Consider the following 20,032-nt stretch of genomic DNA (forward strand, 5'->3'; position numbering starts at 1 on the left):
GATCCGTGGACATACCACTGTGCTCCAGCTTGGTTACAGTTAAACCACTCAAACCGAATGTGAAGGAGTGGCTAATCATTGACAGATACATTTCAATACCATTATGATGCCTGTGGACTGAACCATATATAATTTATATTTCCTTAAATCAGATTTGACTATGTCTCCCATTCTTAATGTGTGCCATTTCTTTCTTTCGTCTTTACCTATTTTTCTTGTTTTTGTTTTTTTCTTGACAGGTCGCTTGTACACATTTAGATGTGGATTTAGTCTGCATAACCGTAACAGAGAAACTACCATTTTACTTCAAAAGACCACCTATTAATGTGGTGAGTGTTGTACTTTCTCTTTTATATGTGAATCTGTACAAACCCACGTTAACGAACTGGAAAAGGGTCAGAAGGACCTAGTATTCTTTAGAAGGAAAAACTGAAGGCTGGGTGATAAATAGGCAGTTTAGGAAAGAGGATTTTCATTTTTGAAAGCTGACTAGAGGTAGAAAGGGAACTTGAAACAAAAATTATCCAGTAAATTATTAAGATGCATTTAAAAGACCTTAGAAGCCAGAGTTAATGAAGGATATTTCTTAAAAGGATAGCCATAATCACAGACACTTAGAGCCTGAGCATTGAACAGTAAGGGGATAGGGCAATCTAGAAAGAAGAGGTAGGGGAAAAAAACAGAGAGGGTTCCTGAGGCACCAGCTAGCTCGGGCGGGTGTGTAGAGGAGGGAGCCGGGTGCGGAACGCCCAGCGGACGAGGTCCAAGCTCGAGGTCCAGGATGAAGATTTACCCTGAACCTTGCTGGTTGACGCAAAAGCCCAGGATCACTTTTATAATAACCTTAGAAGGTGGCCATGTGTTCAGGAAAGTTTTGTTCCTGTTTCTGCAATGGAATTCTCCTTACCTTTCTATGTAGTTTCTCTTGTTTCTCCCAACCCTTTATCTTCCATCTGTCACACCTTCTTGCCAGTCTTCATCAGAAAGGTGGTAGAGCTTGACCTCCATGGCTGCCGGGTCAGCACGGCAGTCAGCTGTTTGCGCAGGCAGCCGGGTCCTGGGGAAGGGTTAGGATGCTGTTTCAGAAGAGCAGCTTCCAAACCTGGCTCCCCTTCTCAAGAATTCCTCTCGAAGGAGACCAAGGGTCTCACAGGCAGTCCAGATTCCATACCCTGTCCTGTCAGAATTGGAAAATTAAAAACTTAAGCACTTTTTCAAGATCAATAACCCCTCTTCTTCTGTCTCTGTGGAATCACAACTTCCTCGAGCTTTCTTTCGCTGTCGCCGCTGCTAAGGAATTGGCTCGAGGCCAAGAGTAGGGGGAGACAGTGAAAAGAGAACATTGATCTATGTGGTGTGCAAAAATTGAATCTGTGTGGAAAAATTTAAGTTGGCCTATGTTCCAGCCCTAAAAATATGCTACTAAAGAACTTGAAAAGGACTCAAAATTTTAAAGTCGTATATGTAAGGGGAAAACTATAAACCAGCTCTTTTCTGATAAATACAGAGAGTGCTACTGAACATAAAACAGTATTTACTAAGCTCAAATCATGTTTCCTGTCTTCTTGCTGGTACTTAAAAAAATAAACCCTAAAAACAATCCTGAATCATCACATTTTCGGGTTGGAGATCTGTGTTGTTTTTAGCAGGTCACCTGTGCAGTGTGGTAAATGCAGGCTAGCAAGGAGAAGCCGTTTAGCCCATCAGTCATAGGATGGGGAAAGTTCTGGTTGGTACCCTGTCAAAAGAGAACTCTGAAATGCTCCAGCTACCTGCGATAAAAGGCACAAACAAATATAGTACCCGAGGTGATGGCAGTCTCATAGGCCTCATATATTGTTCCTCTTCAGAGATAACAAGCTCTGTCTCTAGAAGTTTGCCAAGACTTTTTACCAGCCTCCAACTACCAGTCCAATTTCTGCAGTTAGGTGGAATAGCCACTCTGTAAATTGCTATTCAGCTTACATTTTTTTTTTTATCTCTCTCTTTGTCTTAATAAATAAGGAAGGCCATTTTCTAGACTTCTTTGCCTGAGTAAACCCACCTATGGTACTGTGCCCTTGACTGGGAGGAGATAGTAGCATGGATTGCTAAGGCCAATTCCATGGAACAGATGGACAGCAGTGCACAGCACATAACTCCTCATGTCCTTCAACAATGGTAGGCTTCTCAATGGCTGTTTTGGCAAGGGCTTTCAGTTAGTTCCTTATGAATGTGCCCTACTGTTCAACCCAGATTGTAAGCTTATAGAGTGCACCAGCTGTGGGCTGGGTCTTTTTAATTATCCGCAAAATCTTGCCTGCAATGGATGCTCCTTAGAATTTGTCAGTCGAATGAATATATGTCAAATTTAGCATATCAAGGTGCAGCTTGGGGAACATGGCCAAATCCTCCTTGTCATCAGTCTTTATCTGGCTGTCAGGGTCTGGCAGAAGTGTGGGCATGGAGGGAAGTGGGGCACTGGGGCAGCATGAGGAGGATGGCAGTGGGGACAGTGGCAGTAGGACCGCCCACCCTCCAGTTCCATCTGTAGGTACAGGAAAACTGCTGTTTGATGGATATTTTTGGCTTAATTCTCATCTATTTCAATTTAAGAATTCTGAAAAGTAAAAATTTGACAAGCGAGAGGGATATGCAGTATTTAACACAGTGTCTGCTTTTTTAAAAATCTGGTGTGAACATTTTACATATGTTGTTTAATAAAAACTAGATGATGGAATGGAAGGAAGGGCTGTGCAGGATTATTTTTAGTCTTCATCTAGTGTAGAAGTAGGCTGTGGTGTGAATTGGTCAGGAAGCACAAAAGTCCATATTTATTCACCACCCATTTTTTATTTGAAAGAGTAAGCTGGAAACATATAATAAGAGGTAGCTAGCTTATTGTTCAGGGTAAGTAAGAGTTGTATGATATGTATTTATTATTTGTATCTAATAATATCTATTCTATATATGGAGCTGTTAAGATTTTACATTAAAATATGGAAATATGTTCACCATGAAAGGATAGAAAATGTGGTAAATGAGAGTAATAATTAATCTTAGGTCCCGGTCCTTGCACGCTCCTTTGGACTTGTTAGTAAACTTGTCTTTGGCCATGAAAAGTTGTTAGGTTGACTTTATAAGGATCACCGTATTGGGCACAGATCTTAATTTAGGAAGGATATGTATCCCTTTATTTTGTGGTGGTGAAGAGCAGGAACATTAAGATACTTAATTCATTAGTCTTCTTCCCAGAGGCCTTAAGCCATGTGACAGTTATCAGCTCAAAAGGTTGGGATGATAGGTTGGAGGGTACAGATTTCCAGTTACAAGAAGAATAACTTCTGAGGCTCTAATGTACTCGCGTGACTGTAGTTCATAGTACAGTGTTGTGTACTTGAAAGTTGTTGAGAATAGACCTGAAGCATTCTCACCAAAAAAAAAAAAAAAAAAAAAGATTACATTAACTATGTCAGGTGATATATGTGCCAGTTGTGTGGATCTCAGTAATCATTCCACAATGTATATGTGTATCAAATCATTGTATTATATACTTTAAATATGTATAGTTGTATTTGTCAGTTATTCCTCAGTAAAGTTAGAAGATGACGACAGCTGGGGTCATGAAAGTGGCGCAGGAGCTCAAGCAGCACATCAGAGCATTCCTTTGTACAACTTAGAGCTTGTATCCCCCTTAGTTATCTTCACCACATGCTTGGGGCACTGTAATGTCAGTTATGTAATTCCCTCTAAAATCTCCTACAAACCTCTTCTGGAGTCTAAGTAACCTGTACGGAAATCACAACTTCATCATGTGATAGTTGGATTTCAAAAAGTTGAATTCAGCTCGTCTTCTTAGACAGTCAGGTGACTTCTCATTACTTATGGTTTAGGCACTTTCTCAGCTGCTCCAGCCCAGCAGCCATAGGGCGTGTGGATGTGAAGTATCTCCATTATGCAGATAAGATCAGACTCAGGTAGTTTGTGGCTCACACTTCTCTCACAAGTTGACTTCGGAATTGTACTCCAGCTCTGATTTTAAATCTGCTGTCATTTCCCACTGGGAAATGCTATTTAAATTACTTTTAGCACAGGGGCGCCTGGGTGGCTCAGTGGGTTAAGCCGCTGCCTTCGGCTCAGGTCATGATCCCAGGTCCTGGGTTCAAGCCCCACATCGGGCTTTCTGCTCAGCAGGGAGCCTGCTTCCTCCTCTCTCTCTGCCTGCCTCTCTGCCTACTTGTGATTTCTCTCTGTCAAATAAATAAATAAAAATCTTTATTAAAAAAAATTACTTTTAGCACAACTCTTAAGCATAGAATAATCTTATATTTTAGAACATGATCTTTAGGATTTCAGGTTTCGAGAACAATTTTTTTAAGCAGCACATATCTTTACCTTCCTTTGATTTTTTTCCCTTTGATTTTTTTTTTCCCAGTGTTCTTGCCATTCAACAATGACTTCAAGTTTATGGAGTTATTCCAGTGCTTATATGTGTTATATTCCCTGATGTTTTCCTCTCAGCACTCCCTTTAACTGTAATCTATTTCTGTCTTCATGGTCCAATTAGTCCCCACTGAGAAGTGTCCAGCAAATAGTGTCTGAAGCAGTGAAGTTGTTCCAGGAATGATGCCATATATACTTGAGTTGGGTGTGAGAGCTCTATAAACTTTATTTTTCATCACACATATTGTGAACCTAAATGTGTTGAGTGCTTTATCGATCCAGTGCTTAGACCAGTGCTAGCAAACTTGCCAGTATCAACAATTTTTGTGTGGCAAAAAAACCAGAAAGAAGGTTAAAAGACTGGTGAAAATATTTTCACATATTTCAAAGCTAAAAGGCTAATGAGAAGCTAAAAAACACAGATGAACAGCCCCCCCAAAATGGATTAAGAATGTGAAAAGACATTTCACTGGAAAGGAAATACAAATGGCCCTCAAAAGTGAAAGATATTTAATTCCTCATTATAGGAAAAATTCACATGAAACACACCTAACTGATTGGCACAAACCTGGGAGTTTGATGTACACTCTGCCGTAAGGTTGCGGGAAAGCAGGCATTCTCATACGTTGCTGGAACAGTGTAAATTGGAACGATCCCTATGGGGAAGTGGGTGATTTGGCAACAACCATCCAAATTACAACTGCTTTCCCTTTCTGACCTTGTGTATTAGTTTCCTAGGGCTGCCAAAACAAAGCACCACAAACTGGGTGGCTCAAAACAACAGCGATTTATTGTCTCATGCTCCTGGAGGCTAGAAGTCTGAAATCAGGATATCATCAGGATCATGCTCCCTGTAGGAGCTGTAGGATAATCCTTCTCCGCCCCTTCTTGGTTTCTGATTTGCCAGTAAATAATCTTTGGGGGTCCTTGGTGTGCAACTGTGTGACTCCACAGTCTCTGGCTTCGTCTCGCAGTATGGTCTGCCTGTGTGTCTGTGTCTTTATGTGGTTGTCATGTTGTAAGGACCCCAGTCTTGGGATCAGGGGTGTATCTTAGACCAGTGACCTCATCTTAACTAATTACATCTACAACAACCTTGTTTCCAAGTAAGGTCACATTCTGATGCACCTAGGGTTAGGACTTTAGCATACCTTTCAGGTGGGTGGGGAGGGGGGACACAGTTCAACCCGTAATACCCAGCTTGAGTGTTTATTCTACAGATAGATTGAAACAGCCCAAAGTTTCTTGATGGAGGCATGGTTAATTACACGCCACTGTATCTCTCCAGTGAAACACTGTGCCACTATAAAACAGAATTCAGGAGTTAGGAGCTGACATAGAAAAGCCCTCGAGTCAGAACAAGAATATGGTGTGCTACCTTTTGGGTAAGAAAGAGGAAAAATAATATGTATTCATATTTACTTATGTTTGTATGAAGACACTCTGGAAGAAGACACAGAAATTAATAGAAGTAATTACAAGAGGTGGGAATGGGGCAGATGGGAGCAGACATACAAGTAAAACTTTTTATTGCTTTTTTATGTTACTTTCATTAGTGAATTAGATGAACAAATTACCTTAAATAATGTTACACCAAAGGGTGTTGAATTCTTTTGAATTCAGTAAAGAATTTTTATGAAATTACCAGAGAATCTGTATATTGGCCTGGTAATCAACTCTCTGTTTTCTTCCTGTCATCTTCAGCTTTGCTTAGTTTTTGGAATTTTACCACCAGTTTTTTTCTTGATTCACGTATCACACACCTCCCCTTTGTAGCGTCATTATGACTGTTACTTCTCATTAGTAAAGAAATCTGATCATCTGCCTATTCCAGAACCTTGGTCAGAGATGCGAACAAAAGCCAATCAGGCAGGCACTGTCATGCTTTATGAAGAGGCTGTTAAGAACAATCATTTGACAAGCTTAAGGCAATTTACATTAGAATGGTCTTAGAAACAGGCCCAGGTAATGAGTCTATATTTTATCCATTGAAAAATTTGAAAAATAGTAAGAAATATTCACAACCTTCAATAGCACATTATGTATAATTTCTCTGTCTCAGACTTTTCTTAGCTGTTTAAAAGTGAACTGGATTAATGTACTAAGAGCAAAATCAGAACTTTTTTCTTAAAGACTAATTAAGCTGATTATTGTCTTCGCTCTCTCCCCCTGTGAAAGAGAGTTTTTATTTTGATCTCATCCCCAGAAGGGGCTAAAATTTTAGATAGAGTTAGGGATACTTTATGACCTGGTCCCCCAGGTCTGTGTATCATCCACATCTTCTCCCCTTCTCTATCCTACTGCCTTGTGTTTTAGTTCAGCAAATAGCAGGATGAAGAAAAAAATGTCAGCTTCTTTGACTAGTTAGTAATTTTGGTAAGAGAAGTAGCCAAGGAAATAGTTGAGAATCTGGCTAAAGGAAGTGTTGTGGTTTAACTATTGAATAATTCACCAGTTTTATCCTGGTTCCTTTTATATGAATAATCTGTGGTGAGCGGCATTATTACATAACCTCTTTCCTATAAGCTACTATTTATCTACTGAGAATATAAATACATTTAACACTTTTTGCATAAAAGGCAGTTATGTCTTACAAAGAAATAATCATGATGCTGCTCTCCAGCTGTGTACAAGACAGGCAGGGAGACCGAGGTGCACATTTAACTTAGGCACAAAGAGTATCATCACAGACACCATTCCCAGAAATAATCAACACAAGCCCAAGGTTTAAAAGTGGGAAGAAGTTGTCAGGGAAGGTTGCAATATGGAAAATCCCATGTAAATTTTAACAAATATCAGATATGTAAGGAATTCTACAATTAAAATCTCAGAACCTTAAGGCAAGAGGACAAGTTAATGAAGGGAGGATTAGGGGATAGGAAAAAGGGAGTCTCAGTTCAGGGAGGGAAAGTAGGGGCCTTCCATGTGCACCTGAATTAGTTTAAGGTGGGCTGCCAGTTCTGGAAGACCCGTTTTTCCATTCCTTGTGAACATTAAGAAGTAGACCTCCCATGGCCATAGCTGACCACTCCCAGCTCATCCTCTGGGTAATAAAAACTCACTTGCCAGGGGCTGCCCAGTTTGTGCCTGCCATCCTTCTGTTGTTCGTTCAGAAGAGCACTGCAACCAGCTAGCATCCTTCAGGTGCTTCCCACTGCTAAGATGAGTGTGCCTGCAGTCCTAAAGACCTGCACAGTTGGCCCTTCCCACCCTCCTTAGCCTCCATTCCTACCACAGGGGGCCCCCTCACTCTTGTCCCCAGCCATGACCTCCTCTCTGTGCTCCCACATTCCCTCCAACCCCAGAGCCTTTCCGTGTACTCCTCCCTCTGAAAATGCCTGTTTACTAAGTTCCTTCGTCATCTACTCCTAAACTTCTTGATAGCACTTTCCACAGTTGAAGTGTTAGGTTTTTTGGTAATTATTTGGTAGTCCCCTTAGAGTAAAAGCTCTGAAAAGGGAGGAACCATGTCAGCGTTTGCTCACCATTCCCACACGTAGTTGGCTGAACACATACCTGTTGTGAATGGATGAAGATACAGAGCTGGTCATCAGAAAAGATGGACAGTGTAGTGGTGGATTTCAGTTCTGTTTCCACCCCTTCCAGGCTGTTTTCTTACTTCTGGATGCCCAGCTATTAAGAATGCCTTAAGTAGGAAAGAAGTTTTTCTTATGTAAAAGACTAAACTTGTCTGGTGAGGTGAGCTGGGCGAAATAGTTAAGAGCCCAGGCTTCTTCCATGCCTAAACCCAGCCAGAACTCAGGACTCTAGTAAAGGACAAGGGGAGAACAGATATTGGGGTCAGTTAGCAGTCTCTGTCACAGTGCCTCATAAAGTTGTCATTAGGGTTAAATACACACATAAGACTCTTAGCATGCACTTGACACGATACTTCCTTCATTCAACATATGTAATAATTGACTCACCTGAGGGGCCTTCCCACCCCTGTTCTTCAAGCATTTTTCAGCTCTTCATTTCTTTGTCTCTTACATTGTTGGGTCCAATTAATTTTTGTTGTTGTTGTTTTCTGTGTTTGCAAACAGTTTACTGGAAGTGTAGGGAGCACATTTCCATCTTCCTTTTAATAGTTTGTGGAGGAATAGCCCATTTGCCACCCCCCTGGGACTTTGCTCTCTGTAGCTGCCTCATGATTCCTATTTATATAAAGTCAGCTTCCCCACAGCTAAGATCCACTATTGATCAGATAGAGCCAAACGTTGGCCTTCTCCTGTGGATGGTGCCATTCAGGCATGAATCTGCCTTTGTTTCAGGCTGTACCTTGACATGTGGGAGGTCTAAGGTAGGGTTGAGGAGGGAGGTGAGGAAGATTCTTAGTGAAAAGAAAGTAGGACAGTGTGTGTTTCTCCTTGACAGTTTATTTTCTTTATCTCCTGTGAAGGCAATTGACCGAGGCGTGGGCTTTGAACTCATCTACAGCCCTGCTATCAAAGATTCCACAATGAGAAGGTACACAATTTCCAATGCCCTCAATTTGATGCAGGTCTGCAAAGGAAAGGTATGGTTCCCCAAATTTCAAGGTGTTTTTCAAATCCAGCAGTTTATTCTTATTATTAATATACTGAAATTGTTTAACTGATTCCTTTTCCCTAAAGCAGAAAGTTCTTGAAGCCGGGAAACAAATTCTCCCATGTCAGTGAACCCTGCAAGTTTTAAGGGAAGGAGAAAGATCAAAGGAAGAAGAATGGCAGGGTGGGGGAGGAAGATGTGTTGAAACCCTTTATCTACTAATAAGGAATTTGAAGTTCACCTACTGTGAAAAGAATGGTCTGGATAACAATTGTTTGTCATCAGTTAGTTGAATTAAGATTATATGACTTTTTCAAGTAGTTTTTTAAATGAATTCACCTTTTGTAAGATCCAGTGGGAAGGCTTACTCTGTTTCTTGTCTTGTAGGCTGCTCTTGATCCTAAGGTCTTTCTTTGACTTTGATTCTTTAACTTATCTTTAGAAGAATGGTATTTGTAGAAACTTAAATGTTAGCAAGTGATAACTGGTTATTTGTATTAAAAGACTTTTCCATTTTTTTTTTCATTTATCTAAAATTATTACTGATCACTTTCTCTTTGGCAGAATGTGATTGTGTCTAGTGCTGCAGAAAGGGTAAGTCTGGTGTGAGTACTTTGTTTTCACTTTTCAAGTTATAAAACTTTGAAACGTGTTTCTAGAGGATAAATTAATAGTAATGTAATGAATGCTTATTGCATATTTGCATTTTGAATTGCCTGTGCCCATTGCAGTTGCCGAAGAGTAAAATGTATCCCCACTTCTTCTGGGATGCAGGTTTTGTTTATGTGAAGTTTTTTCCTTTATGCTGTTACAGAATGCTTTCAGGGTTCTTTTAGAAACTTTTGGAAACTTAAGAAAACCATCAAAATTGTAAGGACTTAAATTGATGTGGTTAACTCCTTTAGTTTTTGGATATTTAAGCATCTTATTAATTTACTGCAAATGAAGTCATTGAAATACTATGAATAACTTCCCTCCTGTCTTTTTTTTGTTCACTTTATTTTAGCCTTTAGAAATAAGAGGCCCATACGATGTGGCAAACTTGTATCCTTTTCTGAGTTGGAAGCTGTTGAAATGTAGGAAATTTGGAAATTGATGTGATATTATAGTTTAAGATTTTTTTTTAACCTTTTATTGTGAGTTTACCAATGTAAAATTTCAAAAATAAATTACATAGGTTGTAGAGAGCTTCATCCTTTTGTTTCCTGAGTTAAGGGTGAAATAGAAAAAGGGGAAGAAGGGACTCTGTATCATAAAAGCTTAGATTGAGTCTCTTCACAGATGCCCGTTGCATTCAGGCTAGAACTGCTGAAGAGTGAAAGTCCATCTTGGTGTGGCCAGGGGAGCGGGGGTTGGCAGTTGGGTTTCCGTTAGTCCCCTGTCCTTGGCTGATGCTGGGTTGAAAGCTTTAATGGCCCCACCAGAGGACTACTGTTTGGGCTGTCTGAAAGTGACGCCAAGGCCGCCGTGTCCACCAACTGCCGAGCGGTGCTTCTGCATGGAGGTGAGCAAGTTCTTCCAGTAAGAACACCAAATGCTCATGTTAGGAGCCAGTCTTTTTTAATTTTTTTTATTGTTTTATTTTTTAAAGATTTTTATTTATTTGATAGAGATCACAAATAGGCAGAGAGGCACGCTGGGGCGGGGAGGTGGGGTGGGTAGCAGGCTCCCTGCTAAGCAGAGAGCCTGATGTGGGGCTCGATCCCAGGACCCTGAGATCATGACCTGAGCTGAAGGCAGAGGCCTAACCCACTGAGCCACCCAGGCACCCCAAGCCAGTCTTTTTTAATCAGACGATGGAGCCTATTTACTTTTACTATCCTGCTCTGCAAACCTCCTTTAGGCTCATCTTTGCTCAGCCTGTTTTAACTTTACCCACCAATGCTTCTCACCCTTTGCTTCAGACTTGACTCTGTGTACTCTGCGGACCGAACGTGGTCTGTGTTACAAAACTGAGTACTGAATGTGTCTTCCAAGCTCCACATGTTTGGGCCTGTCTACCTTCCTCCTCCCTCCTCTCCAGAGAGGCATGCTTCCCCTTTTGAAGTCATTGTTTGCAAGAACTGAAATGTGAAAAAACTGATGTTAAACCATTTATTAGGAACACAGAAACAGCAAATACATTTTAAAAACCCAACTAAAGGGGCACCTGGGTGGCTCAGTGGGTTAAGCCGCTGCCTTCGGCTCAGGTCATGATCCCAGGTCCTGGGTTCGAGCCCCACATTGGGCTTTCTGCTCAGCAGGGAGTCTGCTTCCTCCTCTCTCTCTGCCTGCCTCTCTGCTTACTTGTGATTTCTCTCTGTCAAATAAATAAATAAAATCTTTAAAAAAAAAAAAAAAAACCAACTAAAAAACTCAAATAGTGTCTTTTCATATTTAATACAACTCATGATCCTTTTTCTCATTTTTTTTCGTGCTTAACTGTGTGCAGACTGTATATCTTTTACTCACATTTCATTTACATAAACCTACCTCCTCACCTTAATTCCACTACTTGCAGCCACTGAACTTCATATTCATTAGATGATAAAAATTAAACCAGAAGTATTTGCTATGCCAGGACTTTAGAGAATGAAGATGAGGGTGTTTTTTGTTTGTTTTTTTTTTTTGTTTCTTTATAAAGATTTTTTTTTTTATTTGACAGACAGAGATCACAGGTAGGCAGAGAGGCAGGCAGAGAGAGGGGGGAAGCAGGCTCCCCGCTGAGCAGAGAGCCCGATGCAGGGCTGGATCCCAGGACCCTGAGATCATGACCCGAGCCGAAGGCAGAGACTTAACCCGCTGAGCCACCCAGGTGCCCCGAAGATGAGGTTTTTTAAAAAGAAAAAAATTTAGAGGCGCCTGGGTGGCTCAGTCAGTTAAATGTCCCAATTCTTGATTTTGGCTCAGGGCTTGATCCCAGGTTTGTGGGATCGAGCCCCACTTTAGGCGTTGTGCTCAGCACAGAATCAGTTTGTCCCTCTCCCTCTGCCCTCCTGCACACACGTGCGCTCTCAAGTAAATTAACTTTTCAAAACATACTGTTTCTCTTCCTTCCCTTTTAAAAAAAAAAGAAAAGTATGTATACTTTCGATCTGTTTTATCTTTGTTCTCCCTGTGATTTTTAGCACTAGTAGTAGTGGTCACGAAGCAGTTCGCTTGATATCACCTAGATAAATTTAAACTTCAGAATAGGGCTACATGTAGACTAGGTTATTTGGCATATGAATAGGTGAATTATTGAGGCCTTGTGTGTTGTGTCTAGATTTTAATGATCTGATCCCCACTTGGGAGAACTGATTCCTGTATTGACTTACCGTAAATTAGATGATTTTGCTTCTGTTTTCAACATTTTTAGTTTGAGATAATTGTATTATGTAGGCTAGACCCTATCACATAAGCTCTGGGAATGGCCAGATTCATTAGGACTTTATCAAGATTGTTTTGAAGTTAAGAAATATGGGTTTGTGCTTTGGTTGTTCTGTCATTATTTTTGTCTGTTTTAAATGAACATAAGGAGTCATCAAGATTTTGGATAACAATTGGTGTTCCAAAATAGACTAAAATATGAAAAGGAAGCTAATAAGAAAATATAATGGGAAAAATATGAAGTTCTGCACTTGACTTAAAAAAACTCAGCTGTTCAGCAGAGGGTATGTATAAAGCTAGGCTTTTATGAAGCTAAACTAAAGGAAGCCTTATGGACTTTAGGTAGCATTACCCTCCCACTGTATGAGAGTCCTGGTTTATGGCTGCTGTCCCTGCAGAATTAATAGCACATCTGGAGGATACATTACAGTTACCCTGCTTTTAGTTGACATTGGGATCAATATTAGACTGCAGTGTGGTGGGTTCCTAAGATTGTGAATTCAGCCTCAGGTTACACTAGAAGAAATAAAGGAATCTGAAGCAAGGGGATTCAGAGTCTCACTATTATTACCCTCTGCGTTGATGAAGTCTCAGCTGGCATGTGTATTATCCCGAGTGCCCCTTTTCAGAAGGACAGCAGTGCACGGGAGCACTACCAGAAGACGGTTGCTAGGTTCTTAGAGGGTCTGGAAACCTTAATATGAAATGGTTGAAAGCAGTGCTGGAATGGATATCTGGAAACGGAAGACTTAGGACACGTAGTAGCTGCCATTCAACACTGGAAGGCTCTCTTCCAGTGAGTAGGGAATCAGGATTAGGTGGGCCATTCAGGGTTCCAGAAACCAGTGAATAGCAATTCTAAGGAGGTTGTAGAGAGGGACAGAGGAAGTTGGCATTTTAATGATCTTGAGAGAAGTTTGTCCTTTTACAAATTAGAATGCTTTAAATAATTGGCAAAGATTCAGTAGACTTGGTAAATTAATCCTGATAAGTGAGAAGGTCATGCCTATGTAACTCTAGAATTGACTTTACTTTTATTACTTAAAACAAGAAATCTTGGGGCGCCTGGGTGGCTCAGCGGGTTAAGCCTCTGCCTTCGGCTCGGGTCATGATCTCAGGGTCCTGGGATCGAGTCCCGCATCGGGCTCTCTGCTCAGCAGGGAGCCTGCTTCCCTTCCTCTCTCTCTCTCTGCCTGCCTCTCTGCCTACTTGTGATCTGTCTGTCAAATAAATTAAAAAACAAAACAAGAAATCTTAACTGAATTTATGTTCATCAAAGTTCTTTTGATTCTGTCTTCTTTGTAGCCAGTGGATCGTTCCTTCTCTCTCCTCCCTAGTCCTTATTTCATAAGGACTAAATTTGGATCTTTTCAAGGTGTTATGGCCTTAAGCTTACCCATCAAGCCCCATTTCCCCATAAATTTTTCACATTCCTCCTTCACACCAGCTTATTGTCCCCTAAACATACTAGGTTCTTCTTACCTTTTCCTGCATGTCTTTGCAAAGGAATCCCATCTTTTTCTTTTTCTGTATTCCTAGTGTTACTTCTGTTATGATACCTTCCTGATTCATCCAGGCAGAGTTTCTTCTTATGGGTGCCTCCATTCCCATTACATTTGCCCCTCACATTCTTTTATTTTTGTGGTAGGCATCTCAGTACCCTTTATAGATGACACAGGGCCTGGGCCAGTAGTACCTTTTTAGCTAAAATTGGATAGATTTAAGTTGAACTCTGCTGCCAGCCTGACCTAAATCTCACAATTCCCATTCTTTATCCATTGTCATCAGTATATAAGAGATCAATAAATGTGTGAGTTTGATTTTTTTCATTCACTCAACAGGTATTTATTGAACACCTGTTAGATAACCAGGCATTGCTGGGTGTTAATACAATACGGACTGATTCTTCAGAGGTACATAGATGACCTAGTGAGGGACCCAGATACGGTGCATGCTGTAAAATGAAGTAAGCACATGTCATCACCATGGGAGGAACACAGCTGACTGTTGACCAGGCTGTCTTGATTCGTGTGCCTTTCTACCGTACTTAAAACATCTGCTGCACCAAAGTCTGGGACTTGGGCCCTGGCTGCCTAAGGTACCATGGACAGACCATTGGAGAGAACCTGTCCTGCAGTTTTACTCTTGAGTAATCCCTTTAGAATGAATTACATGTAAATAATATACTGGTATTTGTATCCATTGGGGAAGACAAAGTACAGTGAATGACATCAGTATCCATAGCAGTTATTCTGGCTTTATTATTTACTAATGTTGTTAAGTCAAAGTAACATGGTGATACTTGTTAAACCACATCTTTTTAAATCAGGTCTTAAGGCCTATGGTTTCCCTGTTTGTTTTATAGAAACTAGAAAAACTGCCTTTGGAATTATTTCCACAGTGAAGAAACCTCGACCATCAGAAGCAGATGATGATTCTCTTCCAGCTTGCAAGAAAGCCAAGTGTGAGAGCTGAAAAGAATCCCCAGTCTCTGTCAACACTCCCTTCTTCCCTTTGATAGTCCATCAGCCGCAATAGAACTAAAACCTTTATGATTTACTGTTTTCATTTGGAATTAGAAATCAGTAATCTATAAAAACAATTCTGTATTCAAGCCGTTAAAGTAACAAAACCTAGTGAAACAGTAAAAAAAAAAGACTGCCCACTTAATGAATTTAGATACACTTTAAGAGAAAAATCAGAGACGAGTTTATTTATTTTTTGTGTTAAGTAATAAAACAGCAGGTATAATTGAATAAGATATTTCCATATTTCAGGAGACTCTTTAAAATGTTTCTTCTTCATTTAAAAATACATGCTTTGCTGCTTTACTGGATATACATGGCTTATTATTTTTTAATCTTACTCTTCAAAAAGGGGTTATTTTGAGGCCTATTAAGGCATACCAAGGGATTGGCCTTTAGGTGATTTATTTTTGTTGTAAACCTCTCTCTTTGTATTCATCAAGTCAAAGTTCTTTCTGAAAGGAATTGCTATAAATTTTGTGGAAGGAGAGAGAAAGTGCATGTAAAATTACATGTGGCTCTTCCTTTGCTGCTTACCTTCATGATATTCTTGAAATAGAATTCCCTCCTTTGAGTTGGAAGTCCCTGAAAACCTAATACTGATTTTCATAATAGCAGTATTAAAAATATCAAACCATTGTACTCAACCAACTTTGGAAATGATTTTTTTTTAAGTAGCAGAATCATTAAAATAAATGAAAGTGGCCTTTTTTGCAAATATCTGTATTCACGTTATGTTGATATAAAGAATCATTTCAGTGAGAAAAAGGCACCATTCTGAGAGAGAAAAGATAATTTTTTAAAAGAGCTGTATATCAGTCTTACTTATGGATACAGTTGCTTAGGTAAAATATTGGTAAAGTGAGACCATTAAAACAGTATGCCTGACAAGTGAGATTTATTCTAGGAATGTAAGGATATTTCAGTTCTTTTTAATGTACTGTACTTTATCATATTTATTTATCAATCAAATTAGAAAAATCAGAATCATTTTAATGGATAAGACATTTGATAAAACTTAAAATCCACTCCTGGTCTTAAAAATTATAAAAACCCATGGCAAACGTTTACAAATAGAATATATCACACACACACACACATATGTTTACATAATGTATGTACTGAACATGGTGGCTCTAAAAGCATTCTTGTCTGACTTCTGCTTGAGCAATTTGATGGATTAGCCAACTCCATTCCCTCTGTAAAATGATGCTGATGCCACCGTCGCTGCCAAGCCCACACAGGAGTCCACCACTCCCTCAAGCGCCGGCTTGCTTCTGCCCTCACCCCACTTGGATTCACCAATGGTTAATGTATGTTTATTCACCAGTCGATGCCATTGTGGTTAGCATTGTAAAGTTACATATATATTAACTAAATATTATGAAAACTGTTGCACTATGAAGCACAAAAAAGGAATTCCCAGGAAATCCAAGTTTATGCTTTTGAAAGGCTTGAAAAGATGAGCCATTTAAAAAAAAAAACAAAAACCTGTCACAATAGGTATGAACAGGACAACCAAGATTTTGGGGGGATCCAGTAAAAATTCCACACTTGGATTGCTTCACTCAAGTCTTAAGTTGTCTTTCTTCCTTAAAGAGACAGGAACTCAATCAAAGACAACCATAGGTGTCCCATCGGAGGGTCCATAATCCCAAGATCGGCACAGGAGTGTGCATTTATAGATTTTAAACTCAAAATATTTAAGGGGGAATATGGTCATCTTTTTTTGAGGTCCCACCTTGGTCTACTGTTTCAATCAACTGGTTATATTACGTGTAGATTTGCCTCACTTGCATCAGATATAATAGCGAGGGCCTCTGTTACATTAGGAAGTAAAAATTATTGCAGATGAGTCTGGCCTCTTCAAAAAGGAAGCAACTGGGAAAAGCTTAGAAATACAGGTGCTCCTTCGTTTATGTACCTTTGTTACATATTTGCAGATGTGTCTTCTTTCAGTTTATGAACAGACACTTATCCTGTTCAGAATAGGTGGGCATGATGGCTGGTCCTCAGTGGAGAGTGGCAGGCAGGTTTCCTTCTAATATTTATCTTTGTTAGAACATGATGCATAACTGACTTCCTGCAACAAAATGTCAATACCTTAAAGAAAAGTTCGGCAAGGTGGTCAGTTACAAGCTAAAGACACAAAAGGTAATTGTTTGGTTAATAGTAAGTTGCTATAAAATGTCATTTTAAAAGATGGTACTATTCCAAAGATAAAAATTAAGAAACACATAGGTCCTCTATGAAGAAAACTCTTTAAAGGGAAATTAAAGACTGGAAGACACTCTGGTTTTTTTTGTTTGTTTGTTTGTTTTGGATGAAACATTGTTCATCAGATTTTCTCCCAAATTATAAATTTAACAAAATTTAAAACCATCCACATATGTTGGTTTCCTTGTATATATGGATTTGAAAGAATAAATAGAATACCTACAAATTTCATAGAAAAATAATGGGAGGGGGGAACCTGAGTGGCTCAGTCAGTTAAGCATCTGCCTTTGGCTCAGATTGTGATCCCAGGGTCCTGGGATTGAGCCCCCATCTGGACTCTGTGCAATGGGGAGTCTGCTTCTCCCTCTCCCTCTGCCCCTCCTCGCTATTCTTGCCCTCTGTCTCTCTCTCTGCTCTCTCAAATAAATAAATACAGTCTTCAAGAAAAAAACACCAGTGGAAGGGGCTTGTACATCCAGTATTACAGAGTACAACAGGACTCTGGTAACTAAAACTGTGTAACTGGTGCAGAAATTCATATAGATGAGTGAAAGACTTGGGGGTCCAGAACAACTCCCATTTACAAGAAGTTGTGGATTTCTCAATTCAGTGGTGTTGAAATAACTGGTTAGCTATGCAGGAAAGGCAGTACAGCAAAGTAAGTGCAAAGACTAAAGACTCTGCATATTAAAATCTGAACCTGCCAGTACTCCGTACCTGTGACCTTGAACAAATTTCATAATCACTCTGACTCACTTTCTTCTTTTCTCCCTACCGATGGCACTACTGCAAGGGTTAAGCAGATTCATATTTGTAGGAGGCTCAAAGAAGGACTAGTCCTACAGAACGTACCTACTAAGCATTAGCTATTGTTCTATCATTTAGGGAAAAAAATGAGTCTAATCCTTATCTTCTACCCAATGTACACCACACTAAATTCAAATGGATTAAAGAATTACATTTTTTTAAAGTTCGTAAAATACTAAAGAAAAGGTAAGTACATTTTTTGTTTAAAATAACCTTGGGTTGGAAAAAACCTAAATGTGGTCATTAAAGCCAGAAAACATGAAAATTAATTTGCCTCTATAAAAATAATGTTCTGTTAGAAAAGTACAACTAAGAGAGTAGGTTTATGAGGCATCTTATAGAGCAGAGGAGTTTAGCATCCTTAGTAAAAGCTTTAAAAAATTGTTTTTAAAAACATACGCAATTTGAGGGGTGTCTGGATGGCTCAGTCAGTTGGGTGTTCCACTCTTGATTTGGGCTCAGGTCATGATCTCAAGGTGGTGAGCTTGAGCCCCGCGTCAGGCTCCACACTGGACGTGGAGCCTGCTTGAGATTCTTTCCTCATTTTGCCCACCCCCGCCCACTGATCTAAAAAACAAATAAAAACATATGCAATTTGGTAAATGCTGTTAGTGTCCACCAAATCCCTTTCACCAGGCTGGCGTACCCTTTCTCCAGCTGATTCAAATTTGAGCACTCATGGTTTCTCTTCATTCTCCCCAGAGCACTGCCCTGGGCTGATGGAACTCACCTTACCCAAAGAGGCCTGGGAAGCTTTACCTCCCCACCCCCCACCCCCAACCCAGTTCGGGCCCGTGGCTTGTGCCTGATGCAGGGCATTATCACCTGACGTTCTGGCCTCTGCAGCGTGATTGATGCTGCCGAGCTGGGATAAGGCTGAGGAGAGACTCTTCCTGAAAGCGCATCTTTGCCTGTTTCTTCTGCCCTGTCCTGTTTTCCTCATTGCCTTATAGAGCGTGCTCAATAAATCACTAACACAAGAATCCTCATTTCAGGTTCTGCTTCCAAGGAACCTGACATAATAGAAACTGGGCAATAAAGATGGATCCAAAAAATGCTCCATAAACAAAGATGGTGAACTTTTTCAGTAGTTAGGAAAATTCACCACAAATATATCTTTTGCTGATCAGGTTGGAAGAGAAAAGATTCATAAGATGAGAATTCTCATAATTTGGGGGAAAATGAATAACAATGGAAGGGGATTAATTTGATACTAATCTTACAGAGTTCTGTGAATGTGTTTCTTCAGAAATAGCTGGTTAGGTATGAAGGGTAGTGAGATAAGGATATTCATTGCAACAATGTCTAGAATAACGGGAAAATGGAAACAACCCGGACGACCAATAATAGGACTAAATGGTCCATTATAAACTGAAACATAAGAATACCTGGATTTTTTAAGGAACTGAAAAGTCCACAGAGTCGAAATTCAGAGTTTAGTGAAGAGAGTGATGAGAAATAGATGAGAATACAGAGTTAAAGGCTGTCAGATTTCAAGAATTTTTGAAAAATGTTAAGTTTTCATTTCATCCTGAGGGCAACGGGAAGCCACTGAAGAATTTTTATTTTTTATTTTTATTTATTCTTTTAAAGATTTTATTTATTTATTTGACAGATGGAGATCACAAGTAGGCAGAGAGGCAGGCAGAGAGAGGCAGGCTGAGTGGAGAGCCCGATGCAGGGCTTGATCCCAGGACTCTGGGATCATGACCTGAGCCGAAGGCAGAGGCTTTAACCCACTGAGCCACCCAGGCACCCCGCCACTGAAGAATTTTAAAGAGGTGAATGGCTTGACCAGATGTGCAGTTTAGAAAAATCACTCTGTAATAACACATTATATGTTAATAAAAAAAAATAAAAATAAATAACTGACTGCAACTTAACAGACTGGCGGGAAAAGAGCCTGAGGCCAGGAGCCCGGCAAGGGCCATTTGAGTAACGGGAGGAAACCGTGGCCATCTGAGCTAGGGCAGTGGCCCCTGGGATGGGAGAAGTGGACAGACTGCAGAACCACTTTCGGAGGATACTTGGTAAGAAGACTTGGAGGTTGATTGGGATAAAGGAGTGAGGAAAAGAGAAGCAAGAAAAACTACCAGGCATCTGTTGGTCAATGGGACGTCCTCTTTACTGAGGAAGAGCCAAGATGAGAGACAGATTGTGGGCAAAGAGTTGGCTCAGGTGGCAAG

General features: G+C 40.1%; 1 protein-coding gene across 2 annotated transcripts in view; it reads left to right on the forward strand.

The window, feature by feature from the left end:
* RPP30 (ribonuclease P/MRP subunit p30) overlaps positions 1 to 15,540 on the forward strand; it is a 28,670-nt gene extending 13,130 nt beyond the window's left edge. The window contains exons 6-11 of one of the 2 annotated variants that reach the window (XM_047702375.1): positions 240 to 329; positions 8,822 to 8,938; positions 9,514 to 9,543; positions 9,956 to 9,993; positions 10,374 to 10,453; positions 14,663 to 15,540. In XM_047702375.1, the coding sequence (XP_047558331.1) occupies positions 240 to 329; positions 8,822 to 8,938; positions 9,514 to 9,543; positions 9,956 to 9,993; positions 10,374 to 10,453; positions 14,663 to 14,772 (465 nt within the window). In that variant the 3' untranslated portion in view covers positions 14,773 to 15,540. The remainder of the gene's footprint in view (positions 1 to 239; positions 330 to 8,821; positions 8,939 to 9,513; positions 9,544 to 9,955; positions 9,994 to 10,373; positions 10,454 to 14,662) is intronic. The other variant, XM_047702376.1, reaches the window with a different exon arrangement.
* The last annotated feature ends 4,492 nt before the right edge of the window (positions 15,541 to 20,032 follow it).

Source organism: Lutra lutra, chromosome 14 (assembly GCF_902655055.1).
Source record: "Lutra lutra chromosome 14, mLutLut1.2, whole genome shotgun sequence".
Lineage (NCBI taxonomy): Eukaryota > Metazoa > Chordata > Mammalia > Carnivora > Mustelidae > Lutra > Lutra lutra.